The sequence below is a fragment of the Microcaecilia unicolor genome, chromosome 5 (genome assembly GCF_901765095.1).
Source record: "Microcaecilia unicolor chromosome 5, aMicUni1.1, whole genome shotgun sequence".
Lineage (NCBI taxonomy): Eukaryota > Metazoa > Chordata > Amphibia > Gymnophiona > Siphonopidae > Microcaecilia > Microcaecilia unicolor.
The window spans coordinates 216529883-216545754 of NC_044035.1; the positions used below are offsets into that span (position 1 = coordinate 216529883).

Genomic DNA, 15872 nt, shown 5'->3' on the forward strand with positions numbered 1-15872 from the left:
ATAGATGTAATCTACTTAGACTTCAGCAAAGCTTTTGAAACAGTTCCCCACAGGAGGCTCTTGAATAAACTTGGCAGGCAAGATAGGACCCAACATGGTGAACTGGATTAGGAACTGGTTGACGGACAGATGCCAGAGGGTGGTGGTTAATGGAATTCACTCGGATGAGGGAAAGGTGAGTAGTGGAGTGCCTCAGGGATTGGTGCTGGGGCTGATTCTGTTCAATATATTTGTGAGTGACATTGCTGAAGGGTTAGAAGGTAAAGCTTGCCTTTTTGCAGATGATACCAAGATTTGTAACAGAGTGGACACCCTGGAGGGAGTGGAAAACATGAAAAAGGATCTGCAGAAGCTAGAAGAATGGTCTAAGATTTGGCAATTAAAATTCAATGCGAAGAAATGCAAAGTGATGCACTTAGGGAGTAGAAATCCACAGGAGACATATATGTTAGATGGTGAGAGTCTGATATGCACAGACAGGGAGAGGGATCTTGAGGTGATAGTATCTGAGGATTTGAAGGCGACGAAACAGTGTGACAAGGCGGTGGCTGTAGCCAGAATGTTGCTAGGCTATATAGAAAGAGGTGTGACCAGCATAAGAAAGGAGGTGTTGATGCCCCTCTACAAGTCGTTGGTGAGGCCCCACCTGGAGTATTGAGTTCAGTTTTGGAGGCCGTATCTTGCTAAAGATGTAAATAGAATTGAAGCAGTGCAAAGAAAAGCTACAAAAATGGTATGGGATTTGTGTTACAAGACATATGAGGAGAGACTTGCTGACCTGAACATGTATACCCTGGAGGAAAGGAGAAACAGGGGTGATATGATACAGACATTCAAATATTTGAAAGGTATTAATCCGCAAACGAACCTTTTCCGGAGACGGGAAGGCGGTAGAACTAGAGGACATGAAATGAGGTTGAAGGGGGGGCAGACTCAAGAAAAATGTCAGGAAGTATTTCACAGAGAGAGTGGTGGATCCTTGGAATGCCCTCTAGCGGGATGTGGTGGAGATAAAAACGGTAACGGAATTCAAAAATGCGTGGGATAAACATAAAAGAATCCTGTTCAGAAGAAATGGATCCCCAGAAGCTTAGCAGAGATTGGGTGGCAGCACTGGTAGTTAGGAGGCGGGGCTAGTGCTGGGCAGACTTCTATGGTCTGTGCCCTGAAAATGGCAGCTACAAATCAAGGTCAGGTATACATATAAAGTAGACAAACAGATGGGGTTCACACTTTCCACAGAAACGTAACACAATAAAAATTGGGTGGAAGGACCCAATGTCAAGTGATCATTCACCACATCTTACCTTGATGTGGTGACTGATCATTTGACATTGGGTCCTTTCCACCCAATTTTTATACATATAAAGTAGCACATATGAGTTTATCTTGTTGGACAGACTGGATGGACTGTACAGGTCTTTTTCTGCTGTCAACTACTATGTTACTATGCTGATAGGTCAGACTGAGAACGTCTAAAATGATATAAAAGCTAAAAATCATTTGTAGAGTTTTGTATTATTTTGAAAAGCGTCTGGCCTTATTTGAAAGCAGGCCTTTGGAACCCAAAATAAAAATGTTCAGGACTAGTGGTGTCCACATCCTGTAGTCACTACACAAAGAAGAACCCATCTGATTGGCAGTGGAAGGAGCACATGCTATTCTTGAGGTGATAATCACAATTTGAATAATTTCTTTATGGTGAGTTGTAAGAGGGATAGCTCCATTGTTGGGGAATATGAAGTTTGTGATACATAAGTAGAGGTGAAGACTTTCTATTATGTCCAGTCCTGTAGAGAATCTAGACTTCAGGCCACACAAAAGAATTTATTGAATGATGCTATCAGTTATAGTGGCAGTTTTACTAGGTAGCTGGAGGGAGAGGGCTTCCTTATGCATAGAAGGCTCTGGTATCTTATACTGCTCATTTTAAAAAGTGGGGTTGGGGAGAGAGATGTGATATAGGGGTGGGCATGATGTGTGGAAATGTAGCTTTGGTTTGCTCCCCTCCATACCTAGCTTGCCCCTCTGTTGCCACTCCAAATATTTCTGTATGTAGATGCCAGTGCACTGCGGCGTAGGCAGGAACATGAACATGCTGAAACAAACCTATATTGCGAAGAAACGAAACAAAAGAAGCGCTATATGGATGATTAACATTATCGACGTTGAGTACTGAAGTCTCCGAGAATCAGAACATCTGAGTAACGGACCAAAATGTTTGCTAAAGTTTGAAGTAAGGAATCCCAATAGGTACTTTACTGTTCCTGGAGAGATTTTTATTTATTTATTTATTGCATTTGTATCCCACATTTTCCCACCTCTTTGCGGGCTCAGTGTGGCTTACAATAAGATATGAATAATGGAAATACATTTGTTACAACTTGGTTATGGGATACATTGTACAAGTTATGCGAGACCATCGAAGTGTCGGTAGGAGTATAACAATGGGACATCAACATTGAAACATTGGAAAGAGACAGTGGGGAGCTTAAAGGGCAGTGTTAAGACACTAAGACATATGGTGTACATATTTCTGTGAGTAAATGTATGATTGATGTGGTATTGCGAGGGATGAGGGTCAGAAGTTGATGTATGATGCATTGATGATCAGTGAGTGTAGACTCTATGTGTTTTGGCTCTTTCCATAAATTGTTTCAAACAGATGGGTCTTCAATAATTTGCGGAAGGAAGCTTGTTCGTAAATCGTTCTTATGTTGCGCGGCAGTGTATTCCAAAGCTGCGTGCTCATGTGAGAAAAGGTTGACGCGTGTAACGTCTTGTATTTCACGCCCTTGCAATTAGGGAAGTGTAGGTTGAGGTATGTTCGGGATGATCTTTTAGCATTTCTGGATGGTAGGTCTATTAACTCGGACATGTAGGCTGGGGCTTCACCGTGAATGATCTTGTGGACTATTGTGCATACCTTAAAAGTGACGCGTTCCTTAAGTGGAAGCCAGTGTAGATTCTTTAGTAGTGGTGTTGCCCTTTCATATTTTGGTTTTCCGAAGATGAGTCTGGCTGCTGTGTTCTGGGCTGTTTGAAGTTTCCTCAGTATTTGCTCTTTGCAGCCTGCGTATAGTGAGTTACAGTAATCCAGATGGCTGAGGACAAGGGATTGTACTAGGTTGCGAAAGACGAATCTTGGGAAGAATGGTCTTATCCTTTTCAATTTCCACATGCAGTAGAACATCTTCTTAGTTGTGTTGTTTGCGTGAGTTTCGAGTGTTAGATGGCGGTCGATATTGTAAAAGATCACATTTACAACAAGAAAGAAGGAGTTACATTAGGATTTGAACCTGTGTCCCTTGGTTTACAATCCACTGCACTAACCACTAGGCTACTCCTCTGTTCTGCAAGGACATCTGAGTGGTCATTTTTCATAAGAATGCTGCCAGACAAATGTCCTTGTGCCCTCCCCCCCCCCCCCCCCCCCCCCCCCGTGCCAGTTGGTAATATGGATCGTTTTGTTTTTCGAACAGTCCTTACCTGATTTAAATCATAATTACCCAATAGAACCTTTCAGGTCCACTGATCCAACTCTGCTTTCTCTTCCTTTAAATTTACCTAGGTGTAGTTTTTCAAGAGAAAATGCTCAAATACGTGTGGAAAATGGTCACTTGTCTACGCCTGCAATGTAGGTGTGAATTCTCCTGCTATCACTAGCATTTTATAAAGACATATAGGCACCAATGTGTCTTTATAAGACAGCATCTAAGTAAACACCTACTGCCCTTCTTAAATTAAATGCTCCTTATAATTACCATCTTAATGACTGTGGAGGAGCAGCTGAATGGCAGACACAGAAGTGAACTGTCTGTAATAAGTCAAGGGGTGCACACAGCAAGAAGGAGATTGTAAAACTACAAAGAACTACAGAATTAATTGCAGTAGCAGTTGAAGTTGTTAGCACAAAAGAAATAGTAAATAAACCAGTAGTTTCAGTTTACAAGTACTTGGGTATACTAGTGCTGCCCAATTCACGATTCAAATCGATTCGTCGAATTGTTTTGGACGAATCAATTCGTTTTGCAAAAAAAATTGGGAGTCCCGATTCAGGATTTCCCCACCTCCCTCCCTCTCACTCACTGTCGCTGCTTCCCTGCCTTTTTCCCTCAAGCTCTCTGTTGGCGCTCAGTTGGAACAGGAACGGGACCGGTAGTCGAGCCAAGCAAGCCAATCAAGGAGGAGGTTTAATAGACACAGAAGTGGACGTAAGCCTATCGAGACCACTGTAAGCAAGTAAGCCAATTTGGTTACTCTGTGTGTGCCCACTCCCCTGCGCAGCCGTCATTGCCAAGCAATCCAAGCAAGGAGGTTTAATAGACACAGGAGTGGACGTGACCCAATCGAGTCCACTGTAAGCAAGTAAGCCAATTTGGTTAATCTATGTGTGTCCAGTCCACTCCACTCTCCCGCGCAGCCGTCATTGCCATACGCTCAAAACAAACAACCAAACCTATGAGCTGTTGCTTCCACGTTGTCGTTTATTGTTGGTTCGCATCTGTAACAAGTCTAAAGCTGTTTCAGTTGGATAGGAAATGCCTTAAAAGGTGGAGGAGAAAAGAAATAACAATTGAGTATCACTAAAACAGCTTCACAAATTATTGTAGCTGGTAAAAACAGCAATTATAAACTCTATAGTTTGTGCCCATTTTTCTTCACTGTTCTTCTATACAATACAGATGGCCAGATTACAGTGAGGATATCCTGTTTCTTGATGGGTTTATTTTAACTGTTGTTGTATGGGAAGCCTGGAGGCATATTTTCAAAGCACCTAGCCTTCCAAAGTTCCATAGAAACCTATGGAACTTTGGAAGGCTAAGTGCTTTGAAAATACGCCTCCTGGTGTTATAAAGATGATGGAATATATTGAAATTAAATGGAAGTAGAATTAAACTCTCCTTTCATTGGGGCACATAGAATCACATCTTCATCTGTTTTGTAGAAGTTTACCTTTTAGATACAGAAACGGATTATTCTGTTTTTGAACATGTTTCAGATGGCTCTCCGACCATGCAAATTGAACATAATGGATTTGATAGAGAAAGAGAATAAATCAAGGTCAGCATCAGCATGCCCTGTTGATCAGAGGTCACTAATATGGTCTGTATTTGAACAGCTGGATAATGAAACCATACAGAGTGGAGAATTTGTGAAATGTACGCTTTGCAAAGTTAAAGTTAAACATAGCGGTGGCACCAGTAATCTTTGGCAGCATGCTGAAAGAGGACATAAAGCAAAATTTGTTGATCTGCAAGCTGAAGACACTTCTGAGAAATCTGTTAAGTCCAACACTTTTGTGGCCACAAAGCCTAAAGCATCAGCAGCCTCCTGGAGGAAGAGTAGCCTAGTGGTTAGTGCAGTGGACTTTGATCCTGGGGAACTGAGTTCGATTCCCACTGCAGCTCCTTGTGACTCTGGGCAAGTCACTTAACCCTCCATTGCCCCTGGTACAAAATAAGTACCTGAATATATGTAAACCGCTTTGAATGTAGTTGCAAAAACCTCAGAAAGGCGGTATATCAAGTCCCATTTCCCTTTCCCTCTTCTCAAGCCCGGGTTTCATGCTTTTTTCAACAAGCCACTTCCACCAGCAGATAAGAAAAATATTGACACTGCCCTCATGTATTTTATTGTTAAAGATATGCAACCATTTTTATTATTGGTCAGCCTGGACGCCGAAAAGGCATTTGATAAGGTGAGATGGGAGTACTTATTTCATGTCCTAGATTATGTAGGTATCGGGGGCTGGTTCATGGAAGCAGTAAAAGTGCTGTATACAGACCCTACGGCTAGGATATTAGTCAACAAGATAAAATCTTCCCCACTGAACATCCGAGTGGGTACAAGGCAGGGATGCCCCCTTTCCCCACTATTATTTTTGTTGTACTTGGAACCGTTGTTGCACACAATTGAGGTGGACCCGGATATTACCGGAGTGCAACTCTCCAACCAGTCGGTAAAGGTCCTAGCCTTTGCGGATGACATGTTCTTGACCCTGACGCAGCCCAGCAATCCCTTGCCAGGGTATTATCAGCTATACAAGAGTTTGGGTGTTACTCAGGACTAACCTTGAATCTGCAGAAATCTATAGCTCTCCCAGATAAGCAAGAGATAAGGACTGATTGGGAGGGGCCCTTTGGGCTGCAGTGGGCAAGTGAGGAGGTGACATATCTAGGGGTGCGCATTCCAATGGATCTAAATTTGCTCTATGCAAGTAATATGGCCCACCTGAAGGGCCGGGTAGCCAAGGCCTTCCAAGGATGGCACGCCCTTCCCATCTCTTTGTTAGGGAGGGTAGCACTGTATTTAAGTTATTTATTGAATTTTTATAACAAGCAAAAACAAAAATCTTTTCTTGTACAGAAACACAGAGCCACATTATTACAAGAATTAATATAGCAATCAAATATTCTCTCTTCCTTAGACCACAACATTGGTTGGGGGGGGCGATAGGTAACAAAGGAGATTTTATAAGCATCTATCCAAACAAAACTCGGCTTAACCTGATAACCGTATATTATTTATAACTGAAAGTTATTATTTCTCTAACGGACTGCTTAGTTTTTTCTGGTCCAAGAACAGCTGTAGCTGCGATGGTTCTAGGAAAATATACTTATTCCCCAAATATGTGATCTTACATTTACAGGAATATGCCAACATAAATGTAGCTCCCAAATTTTTTAACTCATTGCGCAAGCTCAAAAACATCTTTCTTCTATCTTGAGTAGACCTAGAAACATCCGGGTATACCCAAACTTTTTGTCCATGAAATAATTTGGAAGTATTTTTAAAGTATAAGTTCAGTACATGATTCAAGTCTTGCTCAAAAATAAATTGAACTATCAGAGTTCCTCGATCTTTAATCTCACAGGTAGAATTTTCCAGAAAGTCAGTTATATTTTGTTCTGTTTCTTTTTGACCTTTAAAGTCTTGGTTCTTAACAGGTATATAAAAAACCTTATTGCACGGAGGAATACTAGTAGCAGGAATCTGTAATATTTCATGCAAGTAACTTTTAAATAGGTCAATTGGATTCAATAATGAAGAACGTGGAAAATTCAATAGTCTTAGATTCAATCTTCTAGTATGATTTTCCATTTGCTCAATCTTTCGTTGTATCTTAACTCTTTCTTCAATCAAGGCTCCTACTGAAACCTTAATTTCTTTCATTTCTGTATAGAACTGATTCACTTGGCTTGCGCAATCCATTTTTACCTGCTCCAATGAGGCATCTACTTTCTCAATCTTACTCACTATTTGGTGAATTTCAATTGTAGAATTCTTTACAGCCACAGTCAAATCTTGAACTGCTCTCCAAACAGCCGTTAGGGTTGCCTCCTCCTGAGCTCTCTCGGGCCTCCCCAGCCTCCACAGCAGACAACTCGCCGACTGGCAGCGCGGCTTCAGCGCCTTCCGCGTTAGTCGCGCTCCCATCATCCACTGCACCGGTTGGGCAAGGAGGAGGATTCAGCTCCGGTGGTGTGAGCGATATCTCTAGTCCAGAGGACCCGGGTGCTCCTTCTCCCAGGCTCTTCAACGGACTCACCAATCCGGTATCAAACGGTATTTGATGTAGAAAGTTATCCAGCGTTTGCTGCGAGGGGGAAGATGTTCTAGCCAGCGGCAATTGGTTTCTTATCACCCCTTTTCGTTTAGTGTGAGGCATTATTTCAGGAATCTAAGTAGCAGCGTTTCTGAACAAACTCTCCACACCGTCAGGCCGCCATCTTGACACGCCCCTTTACCAGCACTGTATAATATGGTGTTGTTTCCAATTTGGATCTATACTTACTAAACCCTTCCAATGTTTTTGACTTATAAGGATGAGCGATGGTTGAACAAGGAGCTAAATCATTTCCTTTAGCAGGGGAAGAGAGCGCGGATGACCATTGCCAGTGCTTCCCAGAGCAAAGGGTGGGCTAGGGTTGTTGGACCTTCGTCATTTTTCAGTGGCAAGTGGAATGCACCATCTCTCAGATTGGTTCCGTGGTACACAGTTTTTTTCCCACTCACTAACGCAATGGCTTGGCTTCCTACATTTTGCAAGCTGGCTTCATATGCCGGTGGGCCAAACGACAAGCTTACGTGCGGTGTCGCCTATTTTTCACCCACTGCGACAAACATGGAGATGGCTATGCAAATTTTTTACCCTAAACAAAACAGTTTCACCATTGCTACCCATAAGAGGTAATCCAGATTTTCCAGTGGGGGACACCTCTAAGACCTTCAGAGATTGGACTGCCAAGGGGATACTTTTTTTGAGCCAAGTGGTAGATGAGCAGGGGGTTATTAAGCCGTTCCAAGATCTTTGTAGGGAATTTAAACTGAAAAGGCGAGACACATTTGCATATATGCAACTCAGACATTACGTGAACTCTTTACCAAGGAAGTCTCTGACCAGGGACTCTTGAAAATGTTTGAATGCCATGTTTGGACTTGATGCACAATCTCGGATTCCGCTGAAATACTTCCACACCCATTTAAGGGAACATTTAAAACCCTATAACCTTGACCAGTTGGCTCAGCAATGGAGCGCAGAGTTGGAAATGCAGATAAATTCAGAACAAATTCAAACTTGCCTCTCACAAACTTACCAGATGACAGAGAACGTTTGCTGGTGGGAAATTCAATACAAGTTTGCTTTTCGACTACACATCTGACCAAAGCGAGTCCATCGGGCCACCTTACAAAGCACAGACAATTGCCCTAAGTGTGGAAAAGAGAATGCGCATTTGGGACACATGTTTTGGACCTGTCCGGCAATTCAAAAGTTTTGGAAAGCCTTGGCGATTCATGTGTCTAATATGTGGGGAGCCAGGTGGATAACTTCCCCAAAGCAATTGTTTGGCGATTTTATGACACAAGGGCGAACAAGGCCGGGACAAAAAACATTTCTCCAAAGGACAACTCTGATGGGGAAAAAAGTGATTTTGCAACATTGGCTTGGCTCGGAGTGCCCGTCAGTGGCTCAATGGCGCTCCACAATGATTCACGTATGTTCTCTGGACCGAAGAGGTACCCCCTATTTAGCTGCAAAGAAAGGATATATATTTTGTAAAACTTGGGCACCTTTTTGGGACACGCTAACTCCAGTGGCTCGGAGCAGGGTACTAAATTCCTGAAGAGGGGAGTAGGGGAGGGGGGGAGGATTGGGGCAGGGTGGGAAGGGGGAGGTAGGGGTAGGAGAAAAGGTATTAAAAAAGTTTTTATTCTGTTTTTTGAAACGTGGACTATTGTGTCTGTGCAATTAGAATATAATTGTAATGTGCATGTTCTGTATTTCTTGGATTGTGTTAATAAATAAGAATAAAAAAAAAAAAAAAAAAGATATGCAACCATTTAGTGTTGTTACAGATGAAGGCTCTTTGGCCTATTCGCAGTCTCTCAACAGGTGCTAAACCGTGCCATCACGTCAAACTTTAGGTAGAATGATTGAAGCTAAATATGATGATTTGTCCATCTACATTTTGAGCCAGCTTTGAAGTCTGAGATATGCAAGCATTACCACAGACCTCTGGACCAGCAGAACCATGGCGGCTTATATCGCAATTACTGCATATGGCACAATGACTTTCATGCAATGAATACTGTGCTGGATACGCAGTACAAGCCAGAGGGGCATACAGGTGACAATATAGCAGATGCCGTGGAAAGTGAAGAAATGGCAGCTAGAAGGCAAAGTTTTTGCAACTGTTACCTATAATGCTGCATGAATGAAAAAAGCAGTGGGGAAACTTATTCGAAAAGGAATCTGTATAGCTCTCCATTGCTGCTTTGGACACACTCTGCAGTTATGTGTGGAAGATGGGCTGCAGTCTCATCCAGCAATCTCTGATGTCATCAATAAATTCCGTGATATCGTCAGCACTTTCCATCACAGTACTATACTTACAAAAAGCTTGAAAACTGCTCAAGAAATGCTTGGAATGCCAGTGGAGAAACTGATTGATGATGTAAAAACACGTTGGAATAGTACTTGCATTATGTTGCGAAGTGCAGTTGAACTGAAGCAAAGCCACTGGTTTAGCTTTGAGCAGCAGCAGCAATAAAATCATAAAGAAAGGTACACCTGCCGAACGTGACTATGATCGTGCCCAAAAACTCGCTGATGTTTTGCAGACTTTTGAGGAAGCCACAACAATTGCATCTGGAGAAGTACGGTGAAGTACCAGATGTCATTGCAGTTGCAGCTCAAGAGATTGTAAAAATGCAAACCAATGATGTACCAGTCAGCAGAGGCACAGCCATGGAGATCACTCAGATATTACCAGCTGTTCCAGAGTTTGGAACACAGGATGTGGATAAGCCTCGACAGCATAGGCGCCCCGTATAAGAGGCTTGGGGAGGCTAAGCCTCCCCAGCCCAACCGTCACCTTTAACAACCGGCTCCGGTCCCCACCTGGCAGTGTCGACGGCGTCCCCTGTGCCTTTGGGCAGCTTACCGGCACACGCAGCACTTCTCTTGTTTCTCCTCGTCATCGTCGCCCCCCCCCCTTTCTTCTTCACGCGATTCGTGAACCGCGCTTAGCACTGCTTTAAAAAAAATTTACACGTCAGCAGGAACAGGCTGCTTCAGCCAATCCCAGGGGCCTTCCTTCAGCCCTCAGGGGCGGAACACGCTGAAGGAAGGCCCCTGGGATTGGCTGAAGCAGCCTGTTCCTGCTGACGTGTTAACACTGCTTAAAAAAAAATTAAACGGAGAAGAAGACTGAGGACGACGAGCAAGAGGCAAGGAAATGCGAGGGCAGAGAGGTGGTACCGGAGGGGGGGCAGGGGAGATAATCGCTGGGTATGGGTGGCTGGAGGGGGGCAGGGGAGCGATGAGAATCGATGGGTATGGGTGGCTGGAGGGGGCAGGGGAGATAATCACTGGGTATGGGTGGCTGGAGGGGGGGCAGGGGAGCGATGAGAATCGATGGGTATGGGTGGCTGGAGGGGGGCAGGGGAGCGATGAGAATCGATGGGTATGGGTGGCTGGAGGAGGGCAGGGGAGATAATCGCTGGGTATGGGTGGCTGGAGGGGGGGCAGGGGAGCGATGAGAATCGATGGGTATGAGTGGCTGGAGGGGGTCAGGGGAGAGAATCGATGGGTATGGGTGGCTGGAGGGGGCAGGGGAGCGATGAGAATCAATGGGTGGGTGTGGATGGCTGGAGGGGGGCAGGGGAGCGAGGAGAATTGTTGGGTGGCATGGATGGCTGGAGGGGGGGGGCAGGGGAGTGAACACAATCGCTGGGTGGGTATGGATGGCTGGGGGGGCAGGGGAGCGAAGAGAATCACTGGGTGGGTATGGATGGCTGGAGGGGGGAGAGGAGAGCATCGCTGGGTAGGTATGAATGGCTGGAGGGGGGACAGGGGAGTGGAGAGAATCACTGGGTGGGTATGGATGGATGGAGGGGGCATGGAAGAGAGGAAATATGCTGGATATGGATTGATGGAGGAGAGGGCAGGAGAGAATGGAGAGTTGTTGCACATGGATGGATGGATGGAGGGGAGGGAAGTCAGGAAGAAGATGCACATGGAGGGATGTGAGGGAACAGAGGAGAAATGCTGGGCATGGATGGAGGGCAGGGCAGGGGAAGAGAGGAGAAATGTTGGACAAGGATGGAGGGAAGGAAAGACAAAGGAAGGAGATGCACACGGATGGAGTGGATGGGAGCGAGGAGAAATGCTGGACATGGATGGAGCGGAGGAAAGATAGAGGAAGTAGATGTACATGGATGGAGGGGAGGGGAGTGAGGAGAAATGCTGGATATAGATGAAGAGGAAATTGCTGAATTTAAGGGGTGGATCGGAACACTTTCAGGGCAGATGCTGCAACTGGAGAAAGGATAGGGACAGGGCTACAGATGGTAGACAGGACGCATAAGGACACAGAAGGATGGTGGACATGGTGAGAGAAAAAATATCAAATGGAATGAAGACACTGCATAAAACAGAAGACACTGGGACCAAAGCTAATAGAAAAACTAAATGCTCAGACAGCAAAGATAGAAAACATTTTTTATTCAGAATTTATTAACTGAAATATGTCAGCTTTTGGAAATGTGCATCTGTGATATTTTGCATGTAAGTTTCAATTTTTCTAGTATTGCTGCATGCTGAGTCTGACTTCTTGAGGTAACTTTCCAGTTCAGTATTTTGCCTTCATATCTGTTGTCACAAATACTTCAAACTGCAAAGAGTGCAAATATATACCAAAGACTCTCAACGTCACTCTTTTATTCAATCTATAGTAGGATGTGGAACTTTGATCATAAATAAATTTTTATATATAAAATAGCCTCAACAGCCCAGGGAACCTAATACTAGGACTCCACGGAAGTGGCCAACATCATAGGCTCCTACCGCTTCCCGAAAAAAATCACAGAAATCAAAAAACTCCCAAACTATTTGCATTCAGGGAGAAAAAGGTTCCCTTGACTGTTGAGGCTATTTTATATATAAAAATTTATTTATGATCAAAGTTCCACGTCCTACTATAGATTGAATAAAAGAGTGACGTTGAGAGTCTTTGGTTCATATCTGTTGTGTCATGTGTTTTTCATGTGTGATCAAGATGCAATATTCTGCTAGCGTGTAGTATTTGCAGCCCTTTTTGTTTTGTTTTTTGTTTCACTGGTACTGGTGTTTTAGAGCCCGGTGTAATTATAGAGCTGCCTTTCCATGCATAAGGTTGTAGCTCGTCCTGTCCTTGGAATTAGTGCTGTTATGGTTTGGTAAGGTTATGAGTGTGTTTTTGCACAAGTTTGTGTATAGTGTTTTGCAGTGGAGACCAAAACATCAGAATGGGTGTAGAGCCTAAATCATGACACACTGCCTCTTGAAGGATCTACATATGGTCGTTAATAAAAGGAGCTCATTGTGAACACTACCCACCCTAAAAGGGTGTTTTGTGCTCTACATGTGAATTGTGATATTATGATCCCCTGTTTCATATTGTTGACGGTCTGCATTTTCCATATGGGTGGTATTTTGGTGTATTAGGGTCTGCCCAGTGTAGTATTTATGGTACAGTAAGGTTCTGAGTGTGTTTTTGAACAAATTTGTGCATAGTGTTTTGCAGTTGAGTGATTGTGGTTATTATATGCTTTGAGCGACCACTTTATTCTTTGGCATATGATACATATCTAATATCTAAATTTAATAAAAGGTATTAATTGTGACTATTTTATCTTTACTTTTTTTGTGTGTGTTGTCAGACAATTATGGATGTAAGCCCTGCCCCTGGCCCCGCCCCTAACCCCACCCCCTTTAGCCTCCCCAAACAGTTGGGCCACCGACCGCCTATGCTCGACAGAAATGCAGTTTCTGTGAAACAGTGGAATATACAAATGTTACAGCTAAGAAAGCCACACTTCAATCACAATCAGATTATGACAGTGATATTCGAATCAGATGCAGTGCAGAACTTGCTTGCTATAAACACAATCCTTTGGAAACTGGCAGTGATGTTTTTTGTTTCTGGCAGCAAAGTCAAATGAAACTGTCACTATAGAACCGGCTTCCACAGACGTTTCTGTGTACGCCAGTCACCTCTGTGCCCTCAGAAAGAATTTTTTTCTGCTGCTGGACAAATTATAGCTACAAGACACAGTTGTCTGAAGCCAGCCAAAGTGGACCAAATCATTTTTCTTAATAAAAACTGGAAGATGTAGGACTTGAACAAACCTCACTTTTCACATGATGTAACACAGTATGGCGTGCTCACATTAAAGTCTGCCTATGTTCAATTGCTGCTGTTTTTTTTTTTTACCCTTTGTGTTCTAATATTAGCACGTGGGCCTCACTATTTCTATCTAGTTAAATTGAATCAAATTGAATCGAAAAACCAATTTTTTTGAAAAAAATCGAATCGTACCGAATCGAAATTTTTTTGACTGAATCGGACAGCACTAGTGTATACTCATTTTCTTTAGTGTTTGTCAGAAGGAAGCTATGAACAACTATTAGCTGCACAGACATAAGGCACCTTGAACCTACCTTTTCAGTAGCATAGCTCCACAACCCAACCATGTGGGACAAGTTAGCCTCAATCTGTGTCCGCTCACAGCAGCCTTCAATCCTTTGCAGTACCTCCAGACAGCTTAAAAACACCCAGCAATCGAGAGCCCCTAGAGGAACAACAACCTTCAAAAGGGAAAGATTAACAAAAGAAATGAAAACCAAATTCGCCACAGTAAAGCAATGTATTTTCATTCTCTTACAGTACCTTCCCAGCCCCCACCTATAACAGCCATAGGTAAGCAGGAAGACAAAGAAGGCAAGTGCCATTTTCATCAAATACATGGAGTACTTTTTCAAAAGCTTATACTTGATGTAGAAATGTAGAAATATACAAAGTCATTAAATCATGTTAGAAGTGAATCTGGGGTCTATATTTTGCAATGATGTGCATATTTTGCAATTCTCTGGTCAGCAGCTATCACTTGTCTTCATCTATTTCTTTCAAGTCCTCCTTTCCTTTTATGTCTTGGAATAATTTTAAATAGTTCTTATTTGGTTTAAAATGATAATGGGGTAAGAGGCAGGACACAAAATGGAGCCTTAAGATACAACAGAAATAAAATCTATTGAAGATGTAAAATACTTACATAATGTATTTTATAACCGGTATATTTAAAAAATTTGAAGCGTGAAAAATGTGAAATATCCAAATAGTGGATAGCCCCACACATAAACATTAGTTATTGGTTGGGACTAGGGTCAGGACTGGCATATATCAGGAGGCTAATAAGCAGCTTTTCACTCTGACTCCACACTGTCTAATACCTCACAGACTCAGACCAAGTCAATGCTGTGTTTTGAACCAAGTTTACTAAAGTCACTTATTTGGCAGCTAAAATACAATATGGCAAAAGCAGTAGCAATGCAAATGGTAACAAGTGGTAAGAAAATATTTGCAAAGTCTCCAAAACCTATTCACTCTTAACTCCCATCTCAGAGATAACTCCAACTCTCCTTACCTCCTTATTTCTACTACAGGTTTCCACTTACAGTTCAGATATTAAACTTAAGAACATAAGCATTGCCATACTGGGACAGATCAAAGGTCCATCAAGCCCAGTATCCTGTTTTCAACAGTGGCCAATCCAGGTCACAAGTACCTGGCAAGATCCCAGAACAGTAAAATAGATTTTATGCTGAGAACTCAAGTGCAGGTCCTCTGTAATTGGGATCAGCTGAGGTGTTCTTGGATCCTCAACAACTCTGTAGATGTGATAGGTGGTTTATTTCTTTCAGCACTGTGATGTTCACTGAGGATAGTGTTTATGAACAGCTTGCAAAACTGAAGGTGGACAAAGCCATGGGACCCAATGAAATACATCCCAGAATACTGAGGGAGCTCAGAAATGTATTTGTGGGTCCTCAAAAGGATGTTTTAATAGATCCATAGAAACAATGGATGTTTTTAATAGATCCATAGAAACAATGGATGTTTTTAACAGATCCATAGAAACAATGGATGTTTTTAACAGATCCATAGAAACAATGGATGTTTTTAATAGATCCATAGAAACAATGGATGTTTTTAATAGATCCATAGAAACAATGGATGTTTTTAATAGATCCATAGAAACAATGGATGTTCCACAGGATTGAAGCAAGGTTGATCTGGTCCCTCTTCACAAAAGTGGGAACAAAGGAGACGTGGGAAGCTACAGGCTGATAAGTCTTACCTTGGTGGTGGGAAAGATAATGGTAGTCTGTTGAAGAAAAAGATAGTGAATTTTCCAAACCAATGGGTCACAAGATCTATATGTAATCTTGATATGTCTTTTTTCAGGTTTTGTTATTATTATTATAGACATCAGTCTGTAAAACAGATTCATATGGATTATACCTAGCATGATACTGTGTTGTGCTG

At 42.7% G+C, this 15872-nt stretch overlaps 1 protein-coding gene across 5 annotated transcripts in view; it reads right to left on the minus strand.

The window, feature by feature from the left end:
- Positions 1–15872, minus strand: part of TRAPPC10 (trafficking protein particle complex 10) — a 485548-nt gene that overhangs the window by 266630 nt on the left and 203046 nt on the right. For all 5 annotated transcript variants that reach the window (XM_030203762.1, XM_030203763.1, XM_030203765.1 and 2 more), the window contains one exon: positions 13988–14134. In XM_030203762.1, the coding sequence (XP_030059622.1) occupies positions 13988–14134 (147 nt within the window). The remainder of the gene's footprint in view (positions 1–13987; positions 14135–15872) is intronic.